Raw genomic sequence first — 23,476 nt, 5'->3', positions numbered from 1 at the left:
TCTCGTAGCAACCCTACAGGTGTTAACAAACCTTAACGAGTGATTCACCTCCACGGAGATCACAAGGAGGTCCAGCTGACGGCATCCTCAAACTAACAGGCGATTTCGGAGGCTGCGTGCTGGAGTAAAGAGCATCCTAACGTCCCCGAGACCTTGGCGGAGTCTCTTTGTCGTCACGACAGCTGACGGTCGACCGACCGCCGTCGATGTTGATGACCTGACCACAATTCGACAAGTACTCCGGGGAGGTACCCTCTTGGAACCCAGGGAAGACACTGTGGCGCTGCCGCGCGAGTGCTTTACGATCCTTTGCACTTTCTATCGTGCGCACCAAGCATATGCCCGTGAGCAAGCCGACGCACGGGCATGCGCTCAGAGGCAAGTGTGATCCGAGCGTTGAACCGATCCGTCGCGACGTGAGAACGTAGTCAAAGAAAGCAGTCAGAGCATTGTGGTTGCTTTCGAAGTTGCAAAACTTCCACGTCTGCACTCCACACGAATAGTGGCCGCGTGCAATGAGTGAAACTGATCTGCTTTGCCTGGCGCTGGCTCACCTGCCCTGTGATCCATGAGGCGTCCTTGCTCAGCAAGAAGGCTGTCACGGCTGCAAGGTCGTCAGCCTCTCCTAGCCTGCGGAATCAAAAACAGCAGGCAGTGAGCTCGCCCACGGACGGTTGTGAGTCTCAAAACAGCACCAGTTCCACGAGCCCGTATGAACCGCCGAAAAAGCGCGAACCGGAGCCCGATCACTGTGTTCGTCACGCCCCTGCGCTTGCCGCATCCATCTTCGCACGACTCACCGCTTTAGGGGATGTTTGCTTGAATATAACGCGTGGTGGAGGCCGTGGGATATGAGATTCGACGCAAGGGGTGTATTCGTCAAACTCGGAGCGACGCAATTTACCCGCACGTCGGGTGCGAGCTCCGCCGCCAGCTGCACGGTGAGGGCCTCGACTGCGCCTGTGGCACAAGCCCACACAACGTCACGCAGTCGCCTGGCTGCTCTCATGATACTTGCACGGTACACTCTAAGAGACAGACAGAACACCAAGTCCCCTCCGTATGTCAGGAGAACGGCTAGGATTGGTGAAGCGTGAACATCCCCGGTGTTCTTTCACTCTCCGCAAGTCACAGGCGACTAAGAACCGGTGTCACTGCGTCCCCGGCAACTGCAAGGCCACGTACAAACATCACCCCGCAGTCGCTGTTGAGACGGATGCTCGCAACCATAGTGTCTTTGAGAAGAAAAAAAGAGATGTGAGTCCGCAGTCTGCCACGTCCCCATGGGAACAGCCCTAGGAATACTACTGGGCCGGTTTAGAAGACCATGGTTGTCGGAAGTGCTTCACTGACTTCTGCGGAAGAGGCAATAACGCTGATATCAGGTGGTACCCTGCCTCGGAAAACGCATGCCTGCCAGCAGTCGCCACAGTCACGTACGCCGACAAAGAAAAATGACGTTCACTCAGCTTCGGCCGACCGCCCCAAGCCTCTAGACAGGTGAGAGTGTACCTTTAGCGGGTCCGATGATTGAGTGGTTGATATAACCTCGACGCGCGGCGAGAGTCGAAAACAAGACCACTGAACCTTTGGTCTCCTTTAGCCTGATAGATAGAAGTAGGAAACGCTGTCAAAGACCAGTCTCGAAGCGGTGTTCGGCGTGGCTGCTTAGCGTCCCGCGCCCCATGCAAAACCGGGTTATCCGTCGGCCCAGTCAAGCTCTCGACGTCCATCTGCCTGTGCGACACACGGTCATCTCTTGCTGAAAAGAGAGAAGAGCAAACCCGCTCAACGAACAAAGGCGGACGCGGACGTCTGGTAGAGACGTGAGAGGTCGCTCTTGTCTGTACTATCGGGGTCGTAGCAAGGAAGTGTGTACCAAGAGGATCCAAGCATGGTGTTTCTTCCCACGTAGGTTCCAGCAGATCAAAACCCAGCCGTGAAACAGCAATTGGAAAAGGTTACCACGGATTCTAGGTGGGCTGGTGGTGTCTGAGCGACAGCCGCCTGCAGTCACCCCACCCTGAAACTTCTGTTGAGAAGACTTGGGCAGAGCGTAACTTAGCCGACAACTCAGTACACCTGGCCAGATGCAGCACGCAACACCTGTTGTATCCTTGTGATCTGCTTTTCCAGTCAGCATGGTACTCAAATCTCACTCGGTGGCTGCAGTTTGGACAGCTTCCAAGGCGCCCACAGTATTCAAGATAAAGTGGTCGACCATCTCGTAACGAGTGACCTTCGGAAAAGCCTTTAGCGGCATTGAACCCGCAGCGTACACCAAGCCATTCAGAGAGCCCCCGAGCACATCAGCTGCTTTGAAAACCGCTTCTGCCACAGTTCCTGGCTGAAAAACAGATGGCAGGTAATACGAGCTCTCCTCCAACAGACAATGGATCTCTCCCCTAGAAACCCGCACGTAGGCGGGCCTCGCTAAAGCGTCTCCGGTACACGTGGCATTAATCTGAGAACGCTCTCTGAGTCCAGACTACCCTGGGGCGGCCCGCACGTAGCTGAGTAAGCTACGCCAGCGTCATGGCCACAAGCTTCCTTTTCTTAGTTTTCCAGTGAACACGAACTCAGGCTCAAACTTCCGGGAGCGGCAGCACTGGCTGAGTACTAAGAGTGTCCCGACGAGACAAACAAGTTGCCAGTACAGCCAACGCGTGACGCGCCGGCCCCCCCGCAGCAACACACGGAAGACAATAGTCACTTCACCTCTGTTGATCCCTCTAATCTACACAGTCACACACACGCTGTGGGCTGACAGAGCGCAGCTGAGGGCAAGCGGGAAGATAAGAGGCGGAGCTGCTTGAGTTCCAAAGCGATTAGCAGCGGTCCCCTCGTCGAAGCGTACCTTCATGACATCACAGACGGCAGTAGTGAGCGGCTTCTTGGAGACGGAATCACGGAGCTTCTTGAGTGATTCTTCGTGCTTCGAGCAGACGTGCACTTTAGCACCAGCTTCGAGAAGACGTTTAGATAGTGCAGCTCCCACCCCCCGGCTACCAAAGATCAGGTATCGACCCCCAGCGAAGCTCATGCTGACCACGAGAGGAAGTACGAGGAAAAAGACTAATGAGATTCTGAGGCTGCCTCGGACAGACACGCCGAGATCAATATGTTGGTCAAACCCGTAGAACTGATCCGGCCTCACTCCTTTTAAAGTCGGCTCAATACGAGGCCTCTCCAAATAATCAATGGGTCAACGGTGCCGTCCACGTGAGACCAAAGAACGCCACCGCACCGCCCACCTGGCACAGCTCGCGAGCCAGACAAGGAAGCTAAAATTCCTGGCCGGTTGGGTTCTGGCAGTGCTGCAGGAGTGCCGGGGTATATGAGAAAGAGAGCGCTTTCCACACTCAATAGCAAAAAAGCCTCCCCAGATCCCCAATAGTTCACAGCTCCGTGAGTCCCCACAAAAAAATGCAGAATCCTCCTGCCGCGTGCGAAAGAAGAGCCGAGATAATTCCTTTGCAAATGAGGAAGAGGTTTTCAAGAACCTTCGAAGCATGCACGAGGGTACAGCCCCCAGAACACGCTTTTTTGGCTAGCCAGTCACACGCAGACCTTCTTGTTCCTGGACATCCAAAGGGACCGTCGAGACTTCGTAGCTAGACCCGTGGGTGAGAGTGACGATTTGCTGTGCCCGATAGACGAGAGTGAGCTGCGATCCACAGAGGACTTTCGCCGTGTGTGTGTCCAAATTTTGCTCGGTGCTCAGTTCTGCTGCAGTAAGTTACTGCGTTCCAGCGCTTTCTGTCAAGATTTTAGCCAGTATCACTCCCTCGCAGAAGAGAAGAGCCGAACGCGCACACTGGTATCCACCCAACAGAACTAACCCTAATTTCATCCACTCTCGTCACACCTCCATCGTCGAATGCACGCAGAACATCGCCCTGAAAGCGAGGGGAACTATGCAGGGTTATCGGAGGCTGCCTCCTCGTGCTATAGCTGCGTGACCCTACGAAACACTCCAAGAACGCATCAAGGGTCGCGCCACGTTGTGGTCAGCAATAGCCATGGTTTCTTCACGGTGAAGCTCCCCCCCAGAGCTCAAGTCACGTGCCTTCCTGTGCTGGTCTAGCGTTCGATTCTTGGTCCGGAGAACGCGTCAAGGACCAACTATGTGACATGCCCACGCTTTTTGCCCCGCTTAGTGAAGATAGCCCGAAAAACCGAAACGCACTCAGTTTGGCGAAGACTGAATGGTGCCCTGTGTGGAAGCGTCCGGCTCTTCACGTAAGTGAAGCGTGCGCAACACGGTCTGGAGCTATCTCAGAACTGTGTGAGGGCTGAGTCAATCCAAACAGTGCAGGTATCTTCATCGATTAACGTACCCCGTCTGACGTCCGGTTCAGTCGCCTTACCCCAGTCTTGACAACATAACACCCCGGAGCCAGGATCCGAAGCAGCTAAGGTTCACTGGTCTCCGGGCTCACCTGCCACTACTAGTGCCGCTTGCAGAGGGGGCGTCCATTTTCACCTTCGGCTGTGCTGGATGTGAGTGACCATCCATCGAACTCCAACGGGCCGGAAAGTTGCGGAGCTCGCCCCCCACTTTGGCGTGTAGCTGCTGGCAGGACTTCAACCAGCACCAGACAGTATAACCTTGCTCCCTGGCTGTGCAGGCTTGTACCCTATTCGGATCTACCCGAGTGATAGTCTCTGATTCTGCAGTGGGCTACTGTCTCAGAGTGCAGTACTATGCTCTGCTCGTAGCAAACTACCAGATGACCGGCGAGCGGACTTGCGTATGTTGCCAAACGACGCCACTCCGGAGGCCGCGCCTGCATCAGAGGTATCTTATCGGCGGAAGCGCGTCTGAATGTAAGAATGGAAGAGCTGTAGGCTACGGTCCACGAAGCTGTAGGCAGGAGTTTAACGAAGAAAGCCCCTCACGACTCTTCTGCTTGATAATGCATGCAACACAAAAATGCGGATCTCCGTCACATCGACACAGCGGAGAATTTGCTGGTGCCAGTTTTTGCATGCAGAAGCTCCCTGCATTCAATGCATGCCATAACCGTTTACGTCCTTTTTGTGCGTCTTCTTTCCTTCTGTTCTGCCGTACTGGTCGTCTGCAGCGGAGATTCTGCGACTGCTTGTTCGTGGACCGTGTCCATGACGGCTCTTGTTTTTTGGTTGTAGCTTACCTTTCCTATACACGCGTTCATGTTTCGTCGTGTGTCCGAGGTACCCCTTTTTTCCCAAGAACCTCACCAAAGAGGTTCCCGTGGTTAATGTCGGAAGCTCAGTGTACGCAGTGTTTTCGGAGTCACTTTAGGAAGTAATTCGGTCTCTAGTTTCATCCGCTTCCCGCTGGCGACTTGAGTTGTAACCATGAGATTTTTCTTCCAGCTCCGTTTCTGTTTCAACATCGCGCGTCCTATTCCATCAGCTCTCTTTACTTTGTCTCTCTTTGTCTTTTCTTTTCCTCGTTACCATTTCTGGTTGCTGTCGGCTGATATCTCGTCACCCTCCGGTTTTCATCCCAACTGCTTCTCTACGTACTGCGGGCGACGCACCGTCTGCTCCCAAAGCCGTGCTTTTACGGGAGTTAGATATTCCCGACTGAAGTCTTTCGTCTCACGCACTGACTGTATTAGCTTGCTTTCATTGTTTCTCTGTCTCCCTCGGTCTCTGCCCGACGAGCCACGACGTGTCTCGTGTACTTTGGCCTCAAGGGAACGTCCAGATTCTTTTACGAGAATCATCGCAGCCACTGAAGCTTCTTCTTCAGGTTACCGTTCTCTTCTCGACAAAAGGTAGTAAGAGCGCGTCCTGAAGAGCTGTGATGTACAGAAGGGAAACGAGTTCCCCCGACTGGTCTGCCTCCTTCTGGGGCCGAAGGAAAGCCATCATACATCACCTGTCTCGAGCGGGGTACTTCCTCCTCGACCCCTTCTTTACTCTAGCTTTTTCTCTCTTCTTTTTCTTTCTCCATCCTCATCACGGCACCTGTTCAAGGAACTCCAGGTGAACAGTCTCTTTATTTTTTACGACGCGGTGAGAGCCGCGCCGGTTCTCAGCCGCTCTGTTCGCCTCTCACCAGGAAGGACTAGATAGAACATACCCCGCTGCCTTCCTCTCTCGATAGCCTTAAGGGAAAAGGTGCCTCTTTCTTTCTTTCTTGCTTCTTGGACGAGTCTGTTTTTTCTCCTTGGAGACAAGCAGGCAGGCCTTCTAGACTCTCTCTTCTATTCAAAGATGCACCTTGCCACAGACCCGCTCTCTGGATTCTAACAACGTAGGAGTTCTTCAATTTCAAAAGGTGCCTTTCTCCTAACTCTTCTTTACTCTTGTTGGTTACCTCCCCTGATATCTTTTTCACCCTTCAACGTTTCTCCCTGTCCAACCTCATCACGTGGTCTCCTTGTCTAGTTCACTTTCTTTCTCTTCTCCTCTTCTTCCTTTGACTTGTTCACTCTCCGTGAGTTCGATCTTCGACTCGGCTCGAAATGCCAGCCGTCTCCCCATTTTACTTTTCTATCTGTGTCACCGTTACTTTCGACTGTTGATCATGGAAAGATTTCAAGAAGTTTTCATGTTTTCTTCTTTGCCTTCATATTCGTCTTTTTCCTCTTATTCTCTGTTCCTCATACGACCTCTTCTACCCCCATTCCTTTGTGTCTTCTTTTCTGTTTAAGAATGGACTTGATGCTTTCCTCCTTCTACCCGAGATCGACACCATGAGTGTAAGACCTAGTATTCCTCTCTTTCCCCCTCCTGGTAGCTCAGCAGATTTCTCTTTCTCGCCACCAGCTCCATCAACCTCAACAGGGGGAGGGGCACCTCAAGGCAGCGTCGCTTCTTTTCGCCTAAGCAATGCAAGGAGCCGTACAGCTGCAGCGCGATCTGCGGCAGCTGCCGCCCGTGCTGCAGGGACGTTTGGAATGAAGAAGAATAAACGACTAAGTCCGTTTCTCCCTACGATGGGGAACGCAACGACGACGACAACAACAACAGCTGGCAATAGTGCGAATAGCGGCCCGGCAATGGCGACGACAAGTGGGAGAACACGCCGATTCTTATCTCTTCATGCTCCTCCTCCTGCGACGCGATCGACTAGAGCTGCAGCAGCTGCAGCTCTCTTACAGAAAGGTCATTCTCCCAGTGCTCTCGGGGATCGATCACACCAACAAGGATTGTATCGAGATGGCAGTGGGACCTCAGGCCCAGGTGGTGTAACTACACCTTATCGAGTCGGCCAAGTGTTAACAGATGCTCTCAATCGTTTACAAAAGAAAGATAAAAAGCTCATCTTCGCTGCTGCTGTAGACAAGAATCTTGTTCCTGACTATTACGTGGTTATTAAGGAACCTATGTACTTCGAAAAAATGAAACAGAAGATCAGAGATCGCGTCTATACAAGTAAGTCATGAAGATATATATCTTCTCCTCTTCCTCCCTCTTGTCATCTTTCTCCATCTCTTTTCTTGTCTCTTTCTCTCTCGCAAGGGTCTTCTTGGTATCTTTCTCTTCTTGTCCTCCGGTCTTCGAAGGGTAGATAGCCTAAGACGCATGTTGCAATGAATGAAGGTCTTTCTCTCGCAGTGCGTGGACCTAGATCTCTTGTCTATGCATACCACCCTGCTGCATGCAGACATGGTAATAATGATGATGCTGTTTCCTACCATATAGGTTGTATGTATCGAAAGAAGGACCTCCTTCCTGTTGCACGGGAGTAGAAAGGAAAAAGACTTACAGAAAAGAAAGAATGAAACACTTCTTCTATTCACTCACAATCTTATCTCTCTCAAGTGTCTCGATGTAAATGTATGCTTGGAATCTGTATGTAGCCATTCAAAGACCATCTAACTACATGTGCATGCATCTCCCCCGACGGATGTGCCCTGTCTCTCGCCTTTCTGTCTTTTTCTCCAATGTAATATTCTCCTTGTTGGTTTTCTCCTCTGGAGAGAGAGAGAGAGAGTATGGAGAGGTGAAAGAAGAGAGAGGGAAGATCTTGGTTCTTGCTTACTCCTAACATACGTAGACTTTTTGCTGGAAAGGGTGGTGATCTACTGAGCTCCCGTCTCCCTCGTCTTCTCTTCCTGGTTCTCGTCTTTTGTGCTTGGCATCTGTTGTTTTCGCTGGAGCCATTTTGCAATATGTATGTATATATTACGCCTATGTAGGTGTGTTTCATGTACATGTAGAATAGGTATATTATGGTGTCTACGTCTCCCTATGTAATAAATATGTGGATGTGGAGTAGGTAAAAATGTGTAGATACGTCTCTATGATGAGTATGCCGATGTGTATTGTGTTTCTTCGGACACCTGCTTTTTCGAACTTCTTTGTCTTCGGCCTCTCTGCTAGTGTCATGGTATGATGCCTCAATTGCATCTTCTTTTTTCTTTGCGAAGATTTCTACACTTTTCTCTATCCTCCTGTCGGGTCGGGTATGGCTGTTTGACCAGCAAGGAGAAGATCTCCCTGATAGAAGAGCTCTGAGGGCAGTCAGATGCTTTCTTTCTATACAGAGTCAGACGGAGATCTGTGTATGCTGATATGGTACATTGTGAGGTGTTGATATGTATTGATATCTCATGCCAACTCGTCGGAAACATAGAGTTCATGATGCCTAGGGAATGTCCTTCTTCTATCGTCATCTTTGGTGTCTCTCTCTTTCTTACAGGTTTAGATGCTTTCGATGCAGATATCGCTTTAATCATAAGTAACTGCCGTCTCTACAATCAACCCGATACTCCGTACTGTCGCGTCGCGTCTCTTGTGGAGACCTGCTGGCATAAGTTACGCGAAAGAGTGAAGGTGAAGTTTGCTACGGCTGCAGCTCAAGATGCGGATGATGAAGCGAAAGCAGCCGCAGAGAGAAGTACGTCTTCGACATGTGTTGCCGGTGGAGGGACAGGATCAGGGGCCTATGGCAATATATTGAATGGAAGTTTATCTTCGATCTCAGGCCAGTCTTCTCTCTTAAGAAAAGGCCCAGGGACCGGAGAAAGAGGTGGACTTCATACGATAGGAACGGGAGGGAGTAGCGGAAGTCCTTCTGGTGGCATTTCGGGCGGAGGTTTAGGCGGTGGGGTACATACACCAGGAGGAGGTAGTGGTTTGATGAGTGGGAAGACGACGACAGATCAAGGGAGCGGTAGCCATGTCACGGGTGGCGTATCAGAAGGTGAGAAGGAGAGAACAAGAGGAAAGATTCTTTCTATCGTAAGTTTCTCTTTTTCTGAACTCTTGCGATGATGATACAAATTCCATCTCAGTTTGATTTCTATGTGTCAATCAAGATGAGTGGTGATCTTCTTCGTCGTCTTCTAGCAACCTTCGATGTCTTCTAAGCGGTTGTGTTTGGATCTTCTTCGTTGAGAGGTGTCATGCATATCTTTCTTCTCGCACACAAGGAGTAGAAAGAGGAGAAGATGTACATGGGGTGATGTGATACCTGTTTGTATACAAGGAGGATAAGGGCTCGATTACGTGGTGCAGTATCTACACATACATACCTACGAGCTGGTCTTGCAGAAATTCTCTGAGGTAGCGTTGAAAAGTTTCCTGCATGAATGAATGAATGAATCTGTCATGTCTCGCAAGGAACTCCCTCACTCAATTATTTTCGTTAGGACCTTCAGTGTAATGGTCTTTCTTTCCTCGCGTTGTGGCAGTTCTCGAGATCCTCCCTTTGTTTGGCGGAGCTCATCATATCATAGAAGAGTAGAATAGCAGTCGCGGTTCTTGATGGAGGGCATTCAAACGCTGGTCAGCTGAACTCCGGGAGTGGGACGAGGGATTTCGGTCTGTTTGTCTGTCTTGGTGGTAGACAACTAGCCATATGTAGTTAGACTAGCCGTCAGAGAAGAGACCGAACTAGCGATGTGATAGCACTTGTGCTGATGGTGCGACTCTTCTTCGGAGGTAGGAGTGATGAGAAGATCGCCCAACTTCTCTAATGTCTTCTTTGTAACAGACGGGGATCTTCCAGGTTTCTTGTTTCTTTCTTCCTCTTGTTCATTCAGCTTCTCTTGTCGCTTCTTTCTGTGTACGCTTTTCTTCTTTTTCCCCTCTGATTCTCTTGTGATTTCAGTCCTTCTTGCCCCGTAACCTAAGCTTGTGTTGCCGCTTCTACTTCTCTTTCATTTTCTGGACTTCTGCTTCTATTACTCTCTCAGTATCATCATGTCTCATGAACTCCCTGCGCTCTTCTCTTCTTTGTCTCCACCAGCTCTCTGTCTCCCTTTTTGTATCTATTATCTGTGTGTCTGTGCTTTGCTTGTATGGAATCTTCTCTTGTTCTCTTAGATTTCGCATGCAGTCAGGACGGAAATCTAGGTCAGGGTGACCCAAGTAGTTTCTCGCTATTACACCGCCCTCGGGGTGCCTCAGGAACCACAAGCGAAGAACTTTATCTTCTTCTTCGGATGAATAGAGACCCGGAGGCTGCTGAGAAGTTGTATAGACTGAAGCATGGAGAAGCATTTCTCCCAGAGGCAGAGAAAGAGAAAGGAGAGCCACGAATTAGTTCGTCTATAAAGAAAGAAACTTCTGAAACGAAGAAGGGGGGAAAGCAAGAGCCAGCTGCCAGTACTCTTACTGGTCACGGTGCTGCAGGGGCAGGGGGGGACAAGACGCGAGGAAAGGGAGATGTAATGAAATCTCTTACAGGGTTCGAGGGTCAAAGAAGAGGTGAGAAAAAGAAGTAGAGAGAAGACACTGTAGAGAATTCAAATCGATATCTGATCATTTCAGAGGATTTGCCTTCCCGCCATTTCCTTCTTTTTAGAGATCTTTCTTCCTTCATGTGTCTTCTACACTCTTTCACAGAGGCAGCCCGATCTACCAGGGTGTTGTGTACGTCCCCTCTCATCCAGATTTCTTGTGTGCGCTGCTCCCTCATGTGTCTTTCTTTCTTTCTTTATGTTGTTCTTTTCTTCTTCTTCCTTGGGTTGCGCGTTTCGAAGATAGACAGATTACCTGGGTAGATAGAGAGACTCTTTCTGGAAGCTTTCTTTTTCCTTCCTTATGAACTTTCATCCTGTTTTCTCTTCACCATACCCATCAAGAGAACAAGGAGAGAGAAGTGTCTTCGTTGCTTTCTTTATTTCTTTGGCAGATCCTTTCTACTGGGCATCCCTTGCGATACCTGATCTTCCTTCTCCTATCTCTCCCGCGTGGGCGCAGGTGTTAGGACCAGTAGAGTATGCGATCTATTCTAACTCTCAGTATACACATTCGTCAGAGCATGGGGGCTCTAGTACTTCAAAGACAGATGCTTCTTCTCCCCCTCAATCAGTGCCGGCCTCACGATTCTCACGGCATCAGATGACCTATCATCGAAGGTAACTGAATGATAGGCAACTTTACATCATACTATTAGGATATTGAAGGCGGAATACCGCATGAAAGACAGTGGAGATATGCACTGCGTCCATACGCATACATATACACCTGTCTAGTTATATCTAAAACTACATTCTCTGTCATTCTTTACTTTTCCATCCTTATCTATCTATCTGTCTCTCTGATATACGTATCTCCATTTGTATAGAGACAGATAGGTACTTAGGGGTATGTGTAATGTGTGTGAAGCTTTAAAACTCTTCTCCAGTGGTCTATAAGCGCATGCAATTACGGGTTGTTCTTTCCTGTCCCTTCAATGAGCATCTGCTGCTGAGCACCCGGCTCACATGTCCGTTTTCTTTCTTCTTCGTCTTCTTCACTGTCTTTTCGACACCCCCCGGCTCAGAGCCTTTCTTTTCTTCACTTGATGAAATAGACATCGCAATTCCTCGACCGCTTCTTCTTCTGGCGCAGGTCCTTTCCTACTGACTCGTCCGTCGAGTCGAAGTGCCAGGAATCTCTTCAACTGTCCCCGCCCCGCTTTTTTCTACAGTATGAAGGGAATAGAATTCTCCTTTTTCTTCGGATCATAAGGCCTCTAAATCAACAGCGGAGTTCCCAAGAAAGCTTTTTCTTCTTGTTTATTTGCATGCCTCGCTCTTTCTCTTTCTCTCTCCTTGTATTCCTCGGAATCACGTTGTACATCTGTAGCCTTGGCATCGCTTTGCATCCGAGACAATGTATCGTTTCTTCCGAGCAAGTACATCATTGGATCGCACTCTATTCTAGTGTATGTACGCTTGCAAGCTGTCATGCTCTGTAAGGGGGATACACTAACGTCCTTGTATCTTTGTACATAGGGGAATCTCCCTCGTAGACACGTATCGGTAGTCGGAGGTGTTCTACTGATGTGTGGGTTGTCTTTTGCAGCATTCGGACGTTTTTAGGAGAGAAGACATTAAACCTTCTCAACTCTGTTTATCCTGAAATTAAGAGGGAGTTAGAGAAATTCACACAACAAGATGCCTTAAGAGCTCCACTGAATGATCTTCGCATCTTCGGTAAGTTGATTCTTGAAAAAGAGAGGCACCTGAACAGAAGATGGTATGTTCTAAGGGTATCTGTTTTCTGTTTCTTTGCTCGATATCTATACCTATTTCTATTCATGCAAAGGTCGGTGTTTACAGAAGTCTTTCCTGTTAACAGCGGATCTGTCATCTAACCCCATGTATTTTGAGGATTCTATCTTTTCTTGTTTATTGAAGGGAAGGGGGGGGTAACCCGATCTCGGGTGTATGTATACCGGGTGTTATATGTTGAACTTTCAGCTACACAGTCAAGCGAAGACTCTTCCTTTTCGACGGGGATTGATGAGTTTGACGAAGGAAAGAGGTAGTGCGTCATCTATATCTTTTTTGTTATCTTAACCTTCGTGTTCACACTTACACCTTGGGGTCTGAAGGAGTTTCTGTGTAACGCCATACTCTTCATTTGCACTGTACCCATACATCACTCCACCTGTATTACCACCTCCAACATCCAGAAGAGAAGGAAATGAAGAAGAGCCTTCTCTAGATCTCATATCCAGTCTAGTCGCACCATAGGGCTAGGCTCTATGTAGCCTAGTAAAACCGTGTAGACTTTCGTGTTTGAACCCGTGGTCTCCTCACGAGATTTCCGACGCCGAACGTTCGACTACTTTTCTCCTTCTTCTTCTTCTTCTCTTTCCTTCTTTTTCTCCCCCTCCTTCCCTTGGTTTGCTGTTGACTTCCACAGCTACACAGCTCACGATTTCATCTCCTTGATCTTGACGTCGCTGTCATGTCTAATCTTGTGTACCTTCGTGTCTTTCTTTCTCTTTTCTTATCTATAGAGGAGGTACATGTAAGGTTTCTCGGCAAGCTCAGATATATACATATAACTGTACATCTAGCTGACGCGGCTACGGGGGTGCTCGTTGTATAGGGGAGATAGGTACATCCCTCGGGTCTAGAGGGGAGGTTAGAACAGAGACGGGTAGAGTGGATCGGATGGTTTTCTTGTAGTGAAGTCTCTCTTCAGGGAAGCGGAAATGAAGATAGGTCTGTAGAAAGAGTTTGCCTGAATGTGCCTGAGGGTTTTTCCTGCCGACGTTCCACCTTTAGATGTCCTTCTTGTTTCTTCTTGAAGCATAGAATCTGTGGGTTTGATGAATGACTTCTGTCTCCAGGTGTCGATACAGCGGATTTTCCGGACTATAACTCGAAGCTCTCTGTCGATCATAACTATCTCCTAGGTGTAGGCGATGGACACGTACAGGCTGCATCAACCCTTGCGACGAATCCCCCGGCGTCATGTGTCTCTTCCGCTTCGGCAGTAGGAGAGAAACCGAAATCTGAGGCATCTGTTTACAAGAAGAAGAGTACACCTTCCTCACTTGATTTGTCTTCACTTCAAGGATTAGTTCAAAAATATCTCCATCTTCGTAATCCTCAGCAGTATTCCAAGCCTACTTTACCTCCTCTCTTAGAAGCAGCTGTTGCATCTGGTGCACCTCTACTTCCTCCGTGGCTTCGCCCCCCTGCTCCTTCATCTCTTGTGTTTGCTGGTCAGCAGGGTGGTTCGGGGGGGATTTCTTCCTCTTCACCTCCATCTCCTAGCAGCAGTCCTTTAGCGAGATGTCCACCATCTTCAAATACTAGCTCAATGTCGGGACCTAATCCTCTCCCACAGAACAACGCAGCAACCACAACAGGGAGCCATGATCGACTGGGGTCCCCAAATCGAATGTTGCCTCTCACAGGGATGATGACCGGGGGACCCCGTGAAAGCCAACCTGGGGTAGGTGGGTCGCTGGGGGCGACCGGCTCAGCCGGCGCAAGTGTTTCTATGGCTTCAGGAGGAGGAGGAGGAGGCATCGTCTCAGTTGAAAGTTCTGTTGGCTCACAGCAGGCAAGTGGTGAGAGATTAGGACAGGGAGACTTTCCTGTATCAGGAATCGCAGGAGGTATGGGTGGGGGGTTTCAGCCACCGATGAGCGGTGGAGGCAGCCTAAATGAGAGGAAGTCAGCATCGGATGGGGCGGATGAGATGAGAGATTTGAACCAAGGAGATAGTTCAGTAGGACGCGGAGATGATGAGCAAGAGAAGAAAAAGAATATGCCGCGGGAGGACGTCTTGCAGACAACGGTTCGAAAACACTTCGATGGACTAATAGCCCAGCTGTTACAACCACAGCAACAACAGCTTCTGCAATTACAACAACGAAAGAGAGCTTTCGCAGAAACTTTGCAGATTCTTTTACCTCAGACTCAAGCCAATGTGGGGCAGACCGCGTCATTGTCGTCACAGGCATTCGGACAGCAGATATCTGCAAATGTACCTGGGCTGACGGACCCCGCAAAGCAACCAAGGACTTCCACGGGGACAAATATGAGTCCCTTGCAGCAGCACCAAACACAGCTCCTGGCAGCTCAGACTCAGCAGCGACTTCAAGCGTTACAGACTGCAAGTGGCGTTGCGGGACTTCTGAAGACACAAGCCGCTCAGATATCTAGACAGCAACAAGTTGTCTCTGCTGCTTTGCAGATCTGTCAGAAACAAGCAGAAGGCGGCGGCGGCACCTTATCACAGGGAGGGGGAAGGGCAGCACAACCAGGAGAAAGGCGAGGACAAACAGAGGGGAGCGTAGTAGGGATGGCACAGCAGAATGCAACAGGACTGTTAGCGTCTTGGACAGCTGCACCCTCAAAGAGAAGCGGGGTAGATAACAATAGGGTCCCCCAGACGACGGGGGGTCCCACACAGCAACAACAGCACCAACAACAACAGCACGTCCAAGCGGCGGCGCAGATAGCTGCTCAGGCGCACCTCCAGGCAGCACACCTTCAAGCGGCTCAGCAAGCCGCTCAGAAGCAACTTGAGGTCACGAAACTCCAGGCAACACAGCAAGCTGTCCAGAGACAATTACAGTCAATAAAGATGCAAGCAGCGCAGCAGAGCGGGCACTTTCAGCAGCAGTCTCCTCTCTCGCAATCTGGCCAGCAGACGCCTAGTCGTCAGCAGCCATCTCCGGCAACTGGTGTGACCCAGCAGCAGCAGGTTCCACTGGCGTCACAGAATTCGCTTTTATCCAGAGCACAGGTCCAATCGCCAACGCTGGACAGTGTCTCAGCACACTCACATCCGGCACAAGCGCAGTCGGCCGCGCGTGTCTCATTAACTCAGTCTCAGTCGACACAGGTACAGCCCGCAGCATCAAGTCAGCCTCAGACGATGCCAGTTCAACCTGTAGCTTCCGGCCTTCATGGACAGGGGGCTCCGAGGACGACGGGTACACCGCAAGCTTCCCGAAACTTTTAACAGCCACCCTATGCTTACGCAGCGCAGCAGGTTGGACAGAGTGGAATACCAAAAGCAGACAAGCAGATAGGGTCGTTGGAGGTGTCTCAGGATTCATCCTCGAGCCCAACTCAGCAACCCGGTTCCTCGGAACATCGGGGGCAGTCTTTGCCGGGTCATGCGACACAACAACCACGCTCTCAGCCGCCGCAGGTGATACAGGCAGCTCCTCACAGCATGCAACCTGGTTTACAAACGGCCCGACAGAAACTTCAATCAGGAAACAATCCAGCCGTTTTCCAAGCTGCAGGAGTTCAATATCCTGCCGCGAAGATACTCGCACCTCATCCAACTCAGCAGGCGTCACCCGGAGCGCGGCGGCCTCCTGACGCTCCGTCTAGTGGGCTAAATCCGTCAACCCATAACGCGCAAAATCAGCCGGCGGAGGTGCTGACTGTTTCTGAAGCCGGTCAGTCGTCGCTTCCGCAGGGAGAAAGCCCTGGAGAAGGAGTGCATGCTCAGGGGACCGCAGAAGTTCCGCAGAACACAGGTTGAAAAGCTTTTTATGTTCTTTGCGCATCAGGTTTGGGACGCGATCAGGATGCGCCAACATATCAACCAATTTTTCTAGTCTCTTTGTTGAACTGTGCCTCTTCGAAGCAATTTGTTTGTTAGCGGATTGCGGCATTTTTTCAGTACAGGACAGTTATAGGGATTCTTTGTCTGACGCGAGGGTCTGGAAATTAAGTCAGGGTGAGACATGTCCGTGATCATGACTTCTTGGTCCGTACTGAATCGTCTCAGATAGGAAGACTACTGCGGATCAGACCAAACAGGAGTGACTGCGAAGTGGAGGATTTTCACATCAGTGGCATAAGGCGAAGGCTTCCTTTGTGCCAACCCCTCAGTCTTCTTTAAACTTTCTGGCGACACCACCAGCAGTAATCGGTTTTTTTTGTTGTTAGTTTGAAACAACTAAGTTTTAAGTCTCTGTTTGAGGTGTGGCTATCTGAGAAGCTCACAAAGACACCACTGACGGATGTGCCTGGTCATTAGCTCGTCTGTGTGTCAACAGGAATAGGTCCGTGGACATGTTATTGGATTTGGAACGGGTGACTAACGACTGTAATCCGTTCTGGTTCACAGGTGCTTTCAACTGAGCTGAGTCGGAATCACCACACTGGTACGACAGCAACATTTGCCGTCTCACAGTAGTAGATTACGGGATCCAGCAGCAGTGGGCGGTGCTGACATTAATGACCCGGTGTGTCTCCGGACAACACTATGCAGGGCCATTCACGTGGTCCCCACTCGCTAGCGATTCTGAACCAAAATCACAACAGAAATGGCGCCTAAGTGGTTAGAGGCACTTGAAGCGAGGTCGGATGCATTGAGAGTTATGGCCACACAGAACTGTCTCTTGACAAAAGATCTACGTGAGGGACGGCGCTAGCAGTTCTCAATCGACCATGATTCGCATGGTCAAACTTGCGAGTGGAAAAGCTGCTGAAAAGATGCTTCTGAAACCATAGGACGCGAAGAGCAACTTCCTCGCTCTGACTGCGGGTGTTCTGATCCGTACAGTGGGCACGCATCAGGCATGCCAGGGATCTCAAAACTGACTTACTGCCGTGATGAAGCCTTTGCAGCCGGCCTTATACGTTCTTCGGAGAAATTTGCACTCTGTGGGTAGTCATGCAGTTTTCTACTGCGTCCCTTGGTAGGCTGGCGGGTACCACCCCCGGGGCTGCAGTGTGTACAACACACACGGCTTGCTGGTGTGGTCATAGTTGAACCTGTACAACATACAACTGGTGTGGTCGTAGTTGCCTCTTTCTTGGTTTGATGACTCAGCAGAAAGCATTTATATCACTAGCGGGCTCTGTCGGCTTTGGGTTACTGCTGATATTACACGGGCAAGACACATTTCGAGGCCACAGCATATGATTCACATTTCCCCCGTCAAATTGATTTCATACACTGCGTGGCCGCTATTCCTTGCACTAGGAAAGGCAGTCTCGCTGGGGACACGGCGCATAAAGCTCTAGGAGACCAAAGCGGGACTGTTATGGCGCGCCAGCTCCACTGAGCGTCACAGAGTCGAAAAGCCAAATTTGTCTGACCGCACTGAAGTTTTGACTCTGCATGCGGTGGTCGATCTGGCCAACAGGAAGTTTGGATGTGTCCTGGTTGACTACTCCCGGATGCCTACTATAAGACAGAAAGAACCGAGAAAAACTGCAGAAGGTCTGGATGTGCGTTGCTTCGCCTGTCGGTTCGAAGGAATCTTGAGCTTGTTGGTGCTGGCCAACACCGGTTCAGCGAGATGAAAGTGTCTCGCCGGTTAGCCGCTGTGGTTGCAAGGGTCTCCAGCATTGAGGTCGCGGAGTCTAGTGGCGCCTGTACGTTTGTCTGCATTCAGTCCAAATATCTGCCTCACTTCTTCGCGAATGTCTGCTGACGCGCGGGACGTCAGACGCAGAAAAATGGAACTTCCGACATTTACCTCCCGCAGTCATTCATACCGCTGTACGGCTACATCTCCTGATGGCAGCGGGTGCTTATCGTCTCTCGACCCAGGAAGAACCTCTTCAGAGGACAACCATGAGTCGGTTTCTTCGCCTCGTTTTTCTTCGCGTAATTCTTCTCTCCCAGTTGCTTTCCGTGGCCGTTCAGTGGTGCATCCGGCTGCACAACGTTCTGACCTTGAGACTCAGTATACGTCGTTGCTTAGGGCACCGTCCACACCTCCGTCTTCCACCCCACGGTTATCTCGTTCGCGTCCTGATTGTTGTTCTCTTCTCCGGGACCGTCCTGGTCGCAACAGCGCTTCACAAGAGCCTTCATCTGAAGGGACATCCGGACCTTTCCTTACGTTCACTTGTTCGAGAGACATAGTAGGCGACAAGAGGAGTAGAGGATTGAAGCTGAGGCGTGCTTCGTCCTCTTCTAAGGTGATCTCTTCTTCATGTCCTTCTCCACACTTGTTACGATGCTTGGAATCATGCGAGAGTGACTCGTGCCTGTTGTCAAACCGTTCCGACACAACTTCCTCTTCATCGGTTTCCTCTCATTCTTCACGGTCTGTTTCTCGCTCCCCGTTGCCTCGAACGTCGCCGCCGTCAACTTCACCGTGTGGGGGTGGACGCTGTGCACGCTTAGTTTTATTAGCTTGCGGCGCCTTGCTCGGTCTTGTTTGTGGTCTGGTAACAGATGCCGAACCTCTTTCTTCTCCTGGTACTCACACAGTCTCTTTCTGTCCCTCGTTTCACATGGCTTCCTCTTCATCTCCGTATTCCTTAGTATTCCCTCTACATGGCTCACCTCTCTTATGGAAGCGTCAGCTGATAGCCGCTTTTCAGCTGCTGTATCCGCTCTCTCTCTCTCTTCCTTTGTACCGGGGGTCTCACAGCCAAGAAGAGGACAGGGAGTTACATACAGCAGAGCAGCACGATATGCGATCAGACGACAGCGGGCGAGGTCATCGTACAGGAGACAAAAGCTGTACTCAGGATGGAAGGCCTTCAGAGGGTTGCACAGATCTTAAGGGGGGAGTGAAACAACATCAGGAAGGTCACGGAGAGAAGGTCGCCGGTAGACGAGAACCAAGAGAGACAGCCCTTGAAGACAAGTGGTCTTACTGCCATGGGGCAAAGAGAAACGTGTATGAATATGGTCAGGCAGAGTCAGCGGGCGTCATAGAAAGGCCTCCTGTACCATCTTGTTCTGAGTCATACTCAGAACATGTGAGTGGTGATGATACTGATTTGCACCGCGATTCTTCGTCCACTTCTTTCCCGTGTACTCCCCCGACTACTTCCTCTTCTTCCCCTCCTTCGTACTTTTTTTTTCTAACTCCTCCCTCTTCTTTCTTCCTGCCTACCTTATCTTCGTTTCCTGAGCTTGTAGCAAATCTTTCGTGGCTCTTCATGATTGTCTCTGCGCTACTTCCGAAACGGTCTATACAGGAAAGTCATGCACCATCCACATCATTCTTATCGCAGTCTGCTGAGCCGGGTGTTTCCTCTCTTTACTCTTCTCTACGTCCTTCGCGATATCCGGGGTTGTCTCTCAAAGCATCAAGGAAAAGAGAACAACAGAGGAGAGAAGGAGACAAACAAGGTTCAGCAGTTGAAGAGCAGGAAAGGAAGAGAAGAGATTCGGAGTCCGAGACTAAACAAGGAAGGTTAAAGCCGAAGGAAAGGTCATATATCTCTATGTTTCGAAAAAACGGAGAAGAGAAGTTGAAAGTCACGGCTGTTAGAAAGGGTAGAAGATCTTCAGTGGAGATAGATCCTTTGGTATATCCTGGATTTATAGAATCTATCTCTTTGTTCTTCCTAAGCTTCTCCTGTTCTTTCTTCATGGCTCAGTCCCTCTTTGGTTGTGGCCCTCTTCTCTTACAATTAGAAGGACTTTATCTTCTTTTAGTCACAACACATCACCTAACCGAATATCTCTTTGTCTTTTACTTTCATCCTGATCAGCTGAGCATCGATAGTTTCTTACTAAACAACACACCGGTCTATGCATGTGCGATTCTCCTCTCCGTTTGTGAGCTCCGAGCCAAACCTCGGCTTTTTCCGCACTTCTTTAGATCGAGTGTGGGTCCCGATTTTACTCAAGAGACGTCTCTTGTTCTTCTTACGTCTTGTTGTGGATCTTCTCAACGCCTCGTTCCCTGGAAGAACTTGCTTGTATCTTTACTTCATAATGGCTCTGTGAATCTCATCGGGGGTAGTGTGTATACGATGCTGTCGCTGATGATACCAGAAGGCTTTCTTGAAACAACGAAGGGGCACCGAGGAGCAGGAGGAGTTGACGGGAAAAGGAGATCAAGCTCTGAGAGACTACTTCTCAACAATCTCACCAAGTCTGTCAAAGAGCAAGACCTATGCGAGATCTCATGTCATCCAGGCTTCAAAAGACACGATAGAATTCTTACCTCTCACGCTTCCTCTTACAATCAGCTTCTTCCGACGCCTTCCTTTTCTACTTCTTCTTCTTTTATTTCTAATCCTTTAGCCGAATTCCAGAGGACACATTGTTCATCTTGTCCATATCCCATTGGTTGCACCCCTCGCCCTCTCACGTGTTGTTCTCTCGCCCCTTTTTCCGTTTTTGCATACAAGGAGGAGGGAGAAAGAAAGATCGGCGCCACTGGGGTTTGTCTGCGCGATGACTTCGATGATGTAATGTTTCCTAGCGAAGCGGACGGAGTGGTATCTTTGGTGGTCCCTTTCGTGTTCTTGCTTTCATTCCTTCTCGGCTTGGTCTTAGCAGCCTCAGGTCTATTCTTACGTCTACTTGCTTTCGTTACAGCTAGGGAGAATTTCACTCATAAAATCGCCAAGAAGAAACTTCCCTCTCATCATCTTATTACTCATGGAGTGTATGGAGTGTTCCGTCATCCTGCATACACTGGGTGGTTCTACTGGGCTGTAGGTAAGACCTAGCAAGGAAACATCTTCTCCTCGAGAGTGTTCTTTCTTTCATCCTGGACATTTTCAAGCCGCTGGTACTCCATACAGTGTTTGTACGGTGCTGGAGAGTAAATTCACTCCGGGATTGTTGCAGTGTACAGCTACTCTTGAAAAGATGTTTCAGGAGAGAAAGAGATAGAGAGGAGAGCAGTGAACAAGTGAGGGGAAGGGATATGCAGACAGACAGAAGACGCCCTGTCAAGTGGCAACGAAAGGTTAAGGATCGTTTTCTTTCAGGAGGTCGGTTCATGATACGTCCGCTGAGATAAATAGATTGGTAGGTATAGGCAATCCCTACGCTAGTGACTCTGTAATTCCTTGGGAAAGACGTGTCTTCACTGTGTCTTTTGGATGAGTCGCGCGCGAGCTTCCTATGGCGCAGATGCCTTACGGTGTTAGAGGTGTCTTCCTGTTTCTGTTGCGAAAGATTTTCTTGCTGTCCGGTGACTTGTATTCACAGGCTCTCAGTTCCTGCTTGGGAATGTCATCTGCGTCCTTCTTTTTGCCGGCCTCTCCTTTCGGTTCTTTCTCGAGAGGATTGTCTACGAGGAACGGCTTCTCGAGCAGATGTTTCCTCGAGAATATGCTGCGTATCGTAGGGATACACCACGGCTGGGGTAAGTGTGTGTGTGTGATACGACGGCAGGCAGCTTACAAGGGGGATGTACAGCGACGGCTCTCTACAGCCTCCTTGGTTCCTTTCTCTTTTGTTAGCCTTCCATTGGTCTGTTCACGTCTTGTGCAATGCTTCGTGACTATCTGCAGGATTCCTTTCCTGCAGCGCGCAGTGACGCGCTGGCAACTGGATGAACGGAGGGCGAACCACCTAGTGTGAAGAGAAGAGCGAGATTAGAGAGCGCCGGCTTAAGGCCCACGCAAAGCGAAGCCGAAGGGAATACAACAGGCTACAAACTCTGGCCCTCGCATCGTCAGGGTACCGGGGAGAGAACATGAGTAGAATTTTGACATTTGTATTTTGTTATCACATCTGACGTGTTCGTCTCTTTCTGAGCGGCAGACAGTCAGGCTGCTTAACCTTCATATATTTCACCTTTCGGTTCGGCGGTCAGGATGGAGCTCTCTGCTTCTAGATTTTCTCCCTTGGCCCTTTTCTCTTTTCGAACGTGTTCACCGCTGTCCAGACGAAATTCTGGATATGCCGGGCCCGAAATCTCGGTTTTTGAAGTGCTTGTCGGGTAGAGCACCAGCTGTCGGCTTAGGTGTATGCATATGTGCACGCGCTCTGGGGCATCGCATAGTTCACAGGGTGGAAGGATGTGCTTGTATAGAGCCCGTCCTATCCTTCTAGTGAACGGTCCTGAACGTTCACACCTTTCGGGATCCTCAGATGAGGCACCACCGTACCGAATGCGCTGGAAGCATCTTCCAGATGAGTGCCTCCTGGCGCCGTGCCACACTGATAGGTTCGTTTGTGTGCTGATATCAGTCCGGGAAAGCATTGTCTCGGATATCGAGCAGCGGTTACGACAGGAGTCCGAGTGATGCAGATAACTGCACGCGTTCATCCATCTGCACTTGCAGACAGGAACTGCGTGACATCTCCCGCTCTTCAAGTACACAGCACGAGACGCCCGGCCACACCAGTGCATCGAGCATATGGAAGGGTTCCCTCTTCGTTTGAATTGAAGTGAACAGATGCGCTGCTTCGAGAGAAGAGACCCGGGCGTGTCTGAAACGCGAGCCGTGTTTTCAGGTCATTCGACTGGCCACAGACTCAATGGTGGAACTAGTACACCTTCCGCTTTCACAGAAGCAGTGGAGACCGCGGTGTGGTACTTAGCACCGATCTGAGTGACTCTCAAACACCAGTCCAGGTGACATGTCAGAGTTTTCCATGTTGGCCCGTCCCAAGTAGTACCTATATACGCCGTGGGGTTGTGGCGGCAAGCTAAGCCCTTTAACGCTTTTTTTAAGGCTGGGAGAAAAGACAAGCGTTGACCTTTTTGATAAAGGGGCGTGTGAGCTGTTGGTGAGCCCAGATTCGACGGCGGCGTGGTACCCTTGGGATGAGCGTTTAGTCCGTGGCACAGTTCTGCTTGCGCTTCCACGCCGACCGTGACGTGCACTCTAGGAGCAGCGTCCTTAAGGAGAAAGGGGCTTGGGCCGGTCACTAACCGAGTAATCGAACTTTCGTCGTTCGCCTTGAGCAGTACGCTCTTCTCTGTACGTCCCTCCATAAATATGAGGTCTGCTTCAAGTACCATCTCCCGGACATGCCCCTTCCACGATGCCAGCCGCACAGTTTGCTGTCCCTCCCTTACCGTGTGGAGAAGTGGAAAGCGCTGGTCGGGCGCCCGTTCAGAGTGGGCGGAGCTACTGGCTGGGAATGTCGAAGTGCCAGG

At 50.1% G+C, this 23,476-nt stretch overlaps 3 protein-coding genes across 3 annotated transcripts; 2 read left to right on the top strand and 1 right to left on the bottom strand.

Moving 5' to 3' along the window:
• Positions 1–76: 76 nt before the first annotated feature.
• Positions 77–3,044, bottom strand: CSUI_003224 (short-chain dehydrogenase). The gene is made up of 6 exons (XM_068063422.1): positions 2,858–3,044; positions 2,160–2,347; positions 1,513–1,604; positions 801–960; positions 555–630; positions 77–217 (listed from the first exon to the last, which is right to left on the bottom strand). The coding sequence occupies exons 1-6, from the start codon at positions 3,041–3,043 to the stop codon at positions 137–139; spliced, it is 783 nt and encodes a 260-aa protein (XP_067924604.1). The 5' UTR covers position 3,044; the 3' UTR covers positions 77–136.
• Positions 3,045–5,034: 1,990 nt separating this feature from the next.
• Positions 5,035–16,777, top strand: CSUI_003223 (bromodomain-containing protein). Its single transcript, XM_068063421.1, has 6 exons — positions 5,035–7,374; positions 8,645–9,148; positions 10,273–10,656; positions 11,084–11,309; positions 12,241–12,371; positions 13,520–16,777. Exons 1-6 carry the CDS (start codon positions 6,693–6,695, stop codon positions 15,649–15,651), a joined length of 4,059 nt encoding a protein of 1,352 aa, XP_067924603.1. The 5' UTR covers positions 5,035–6,692; the 3' UTR covers positions 15,652–16,777.
• Positions 16,778–17,851: 1,074 nt separating this feature from the next.
• On the top strand, positions 17,852–23,469 carry CSUI_003222 (isoprenylcysteine carboxyl methyltransferase family protein). Its single transcript, XM_068063420.1, has 3 exons — positions 17,852–21,075; positions 21,574–21,730; positions 21,879–23,469. The coding sequence occupies exons 1-3, from the start codon at positions 18,081–18,083 to the stop codon at positions 21,946–21,948; spliced, it is 3,222 nt and encodes a 1,073-aa protein (XP_067924602.1). The 5' UTR covers positions 17,852–18,080; the 3' UTR covers positions 21,949–23,469.
• The last annotated feature ends 7 nt before the right edge of the window (positions 23,470–23,476 follow it).

This window comes from Cystoisospora suis (assembly GCF_002600585.1).
Source record: "Cystoisospora suis strain Wien I chromosome Unknown contig_1411, whole genome shotgun sequence".
Classification (NCBI taxonomy): Eukaryota; Apicomplexa; class Conoidasida; order Eucoccidiorida; family Sarcocystidae; genus Cystoisospora; species Cystoisospora suis.
This window is presented reverse-complemented; position numbering and strand designations above follow the sequence as displayed.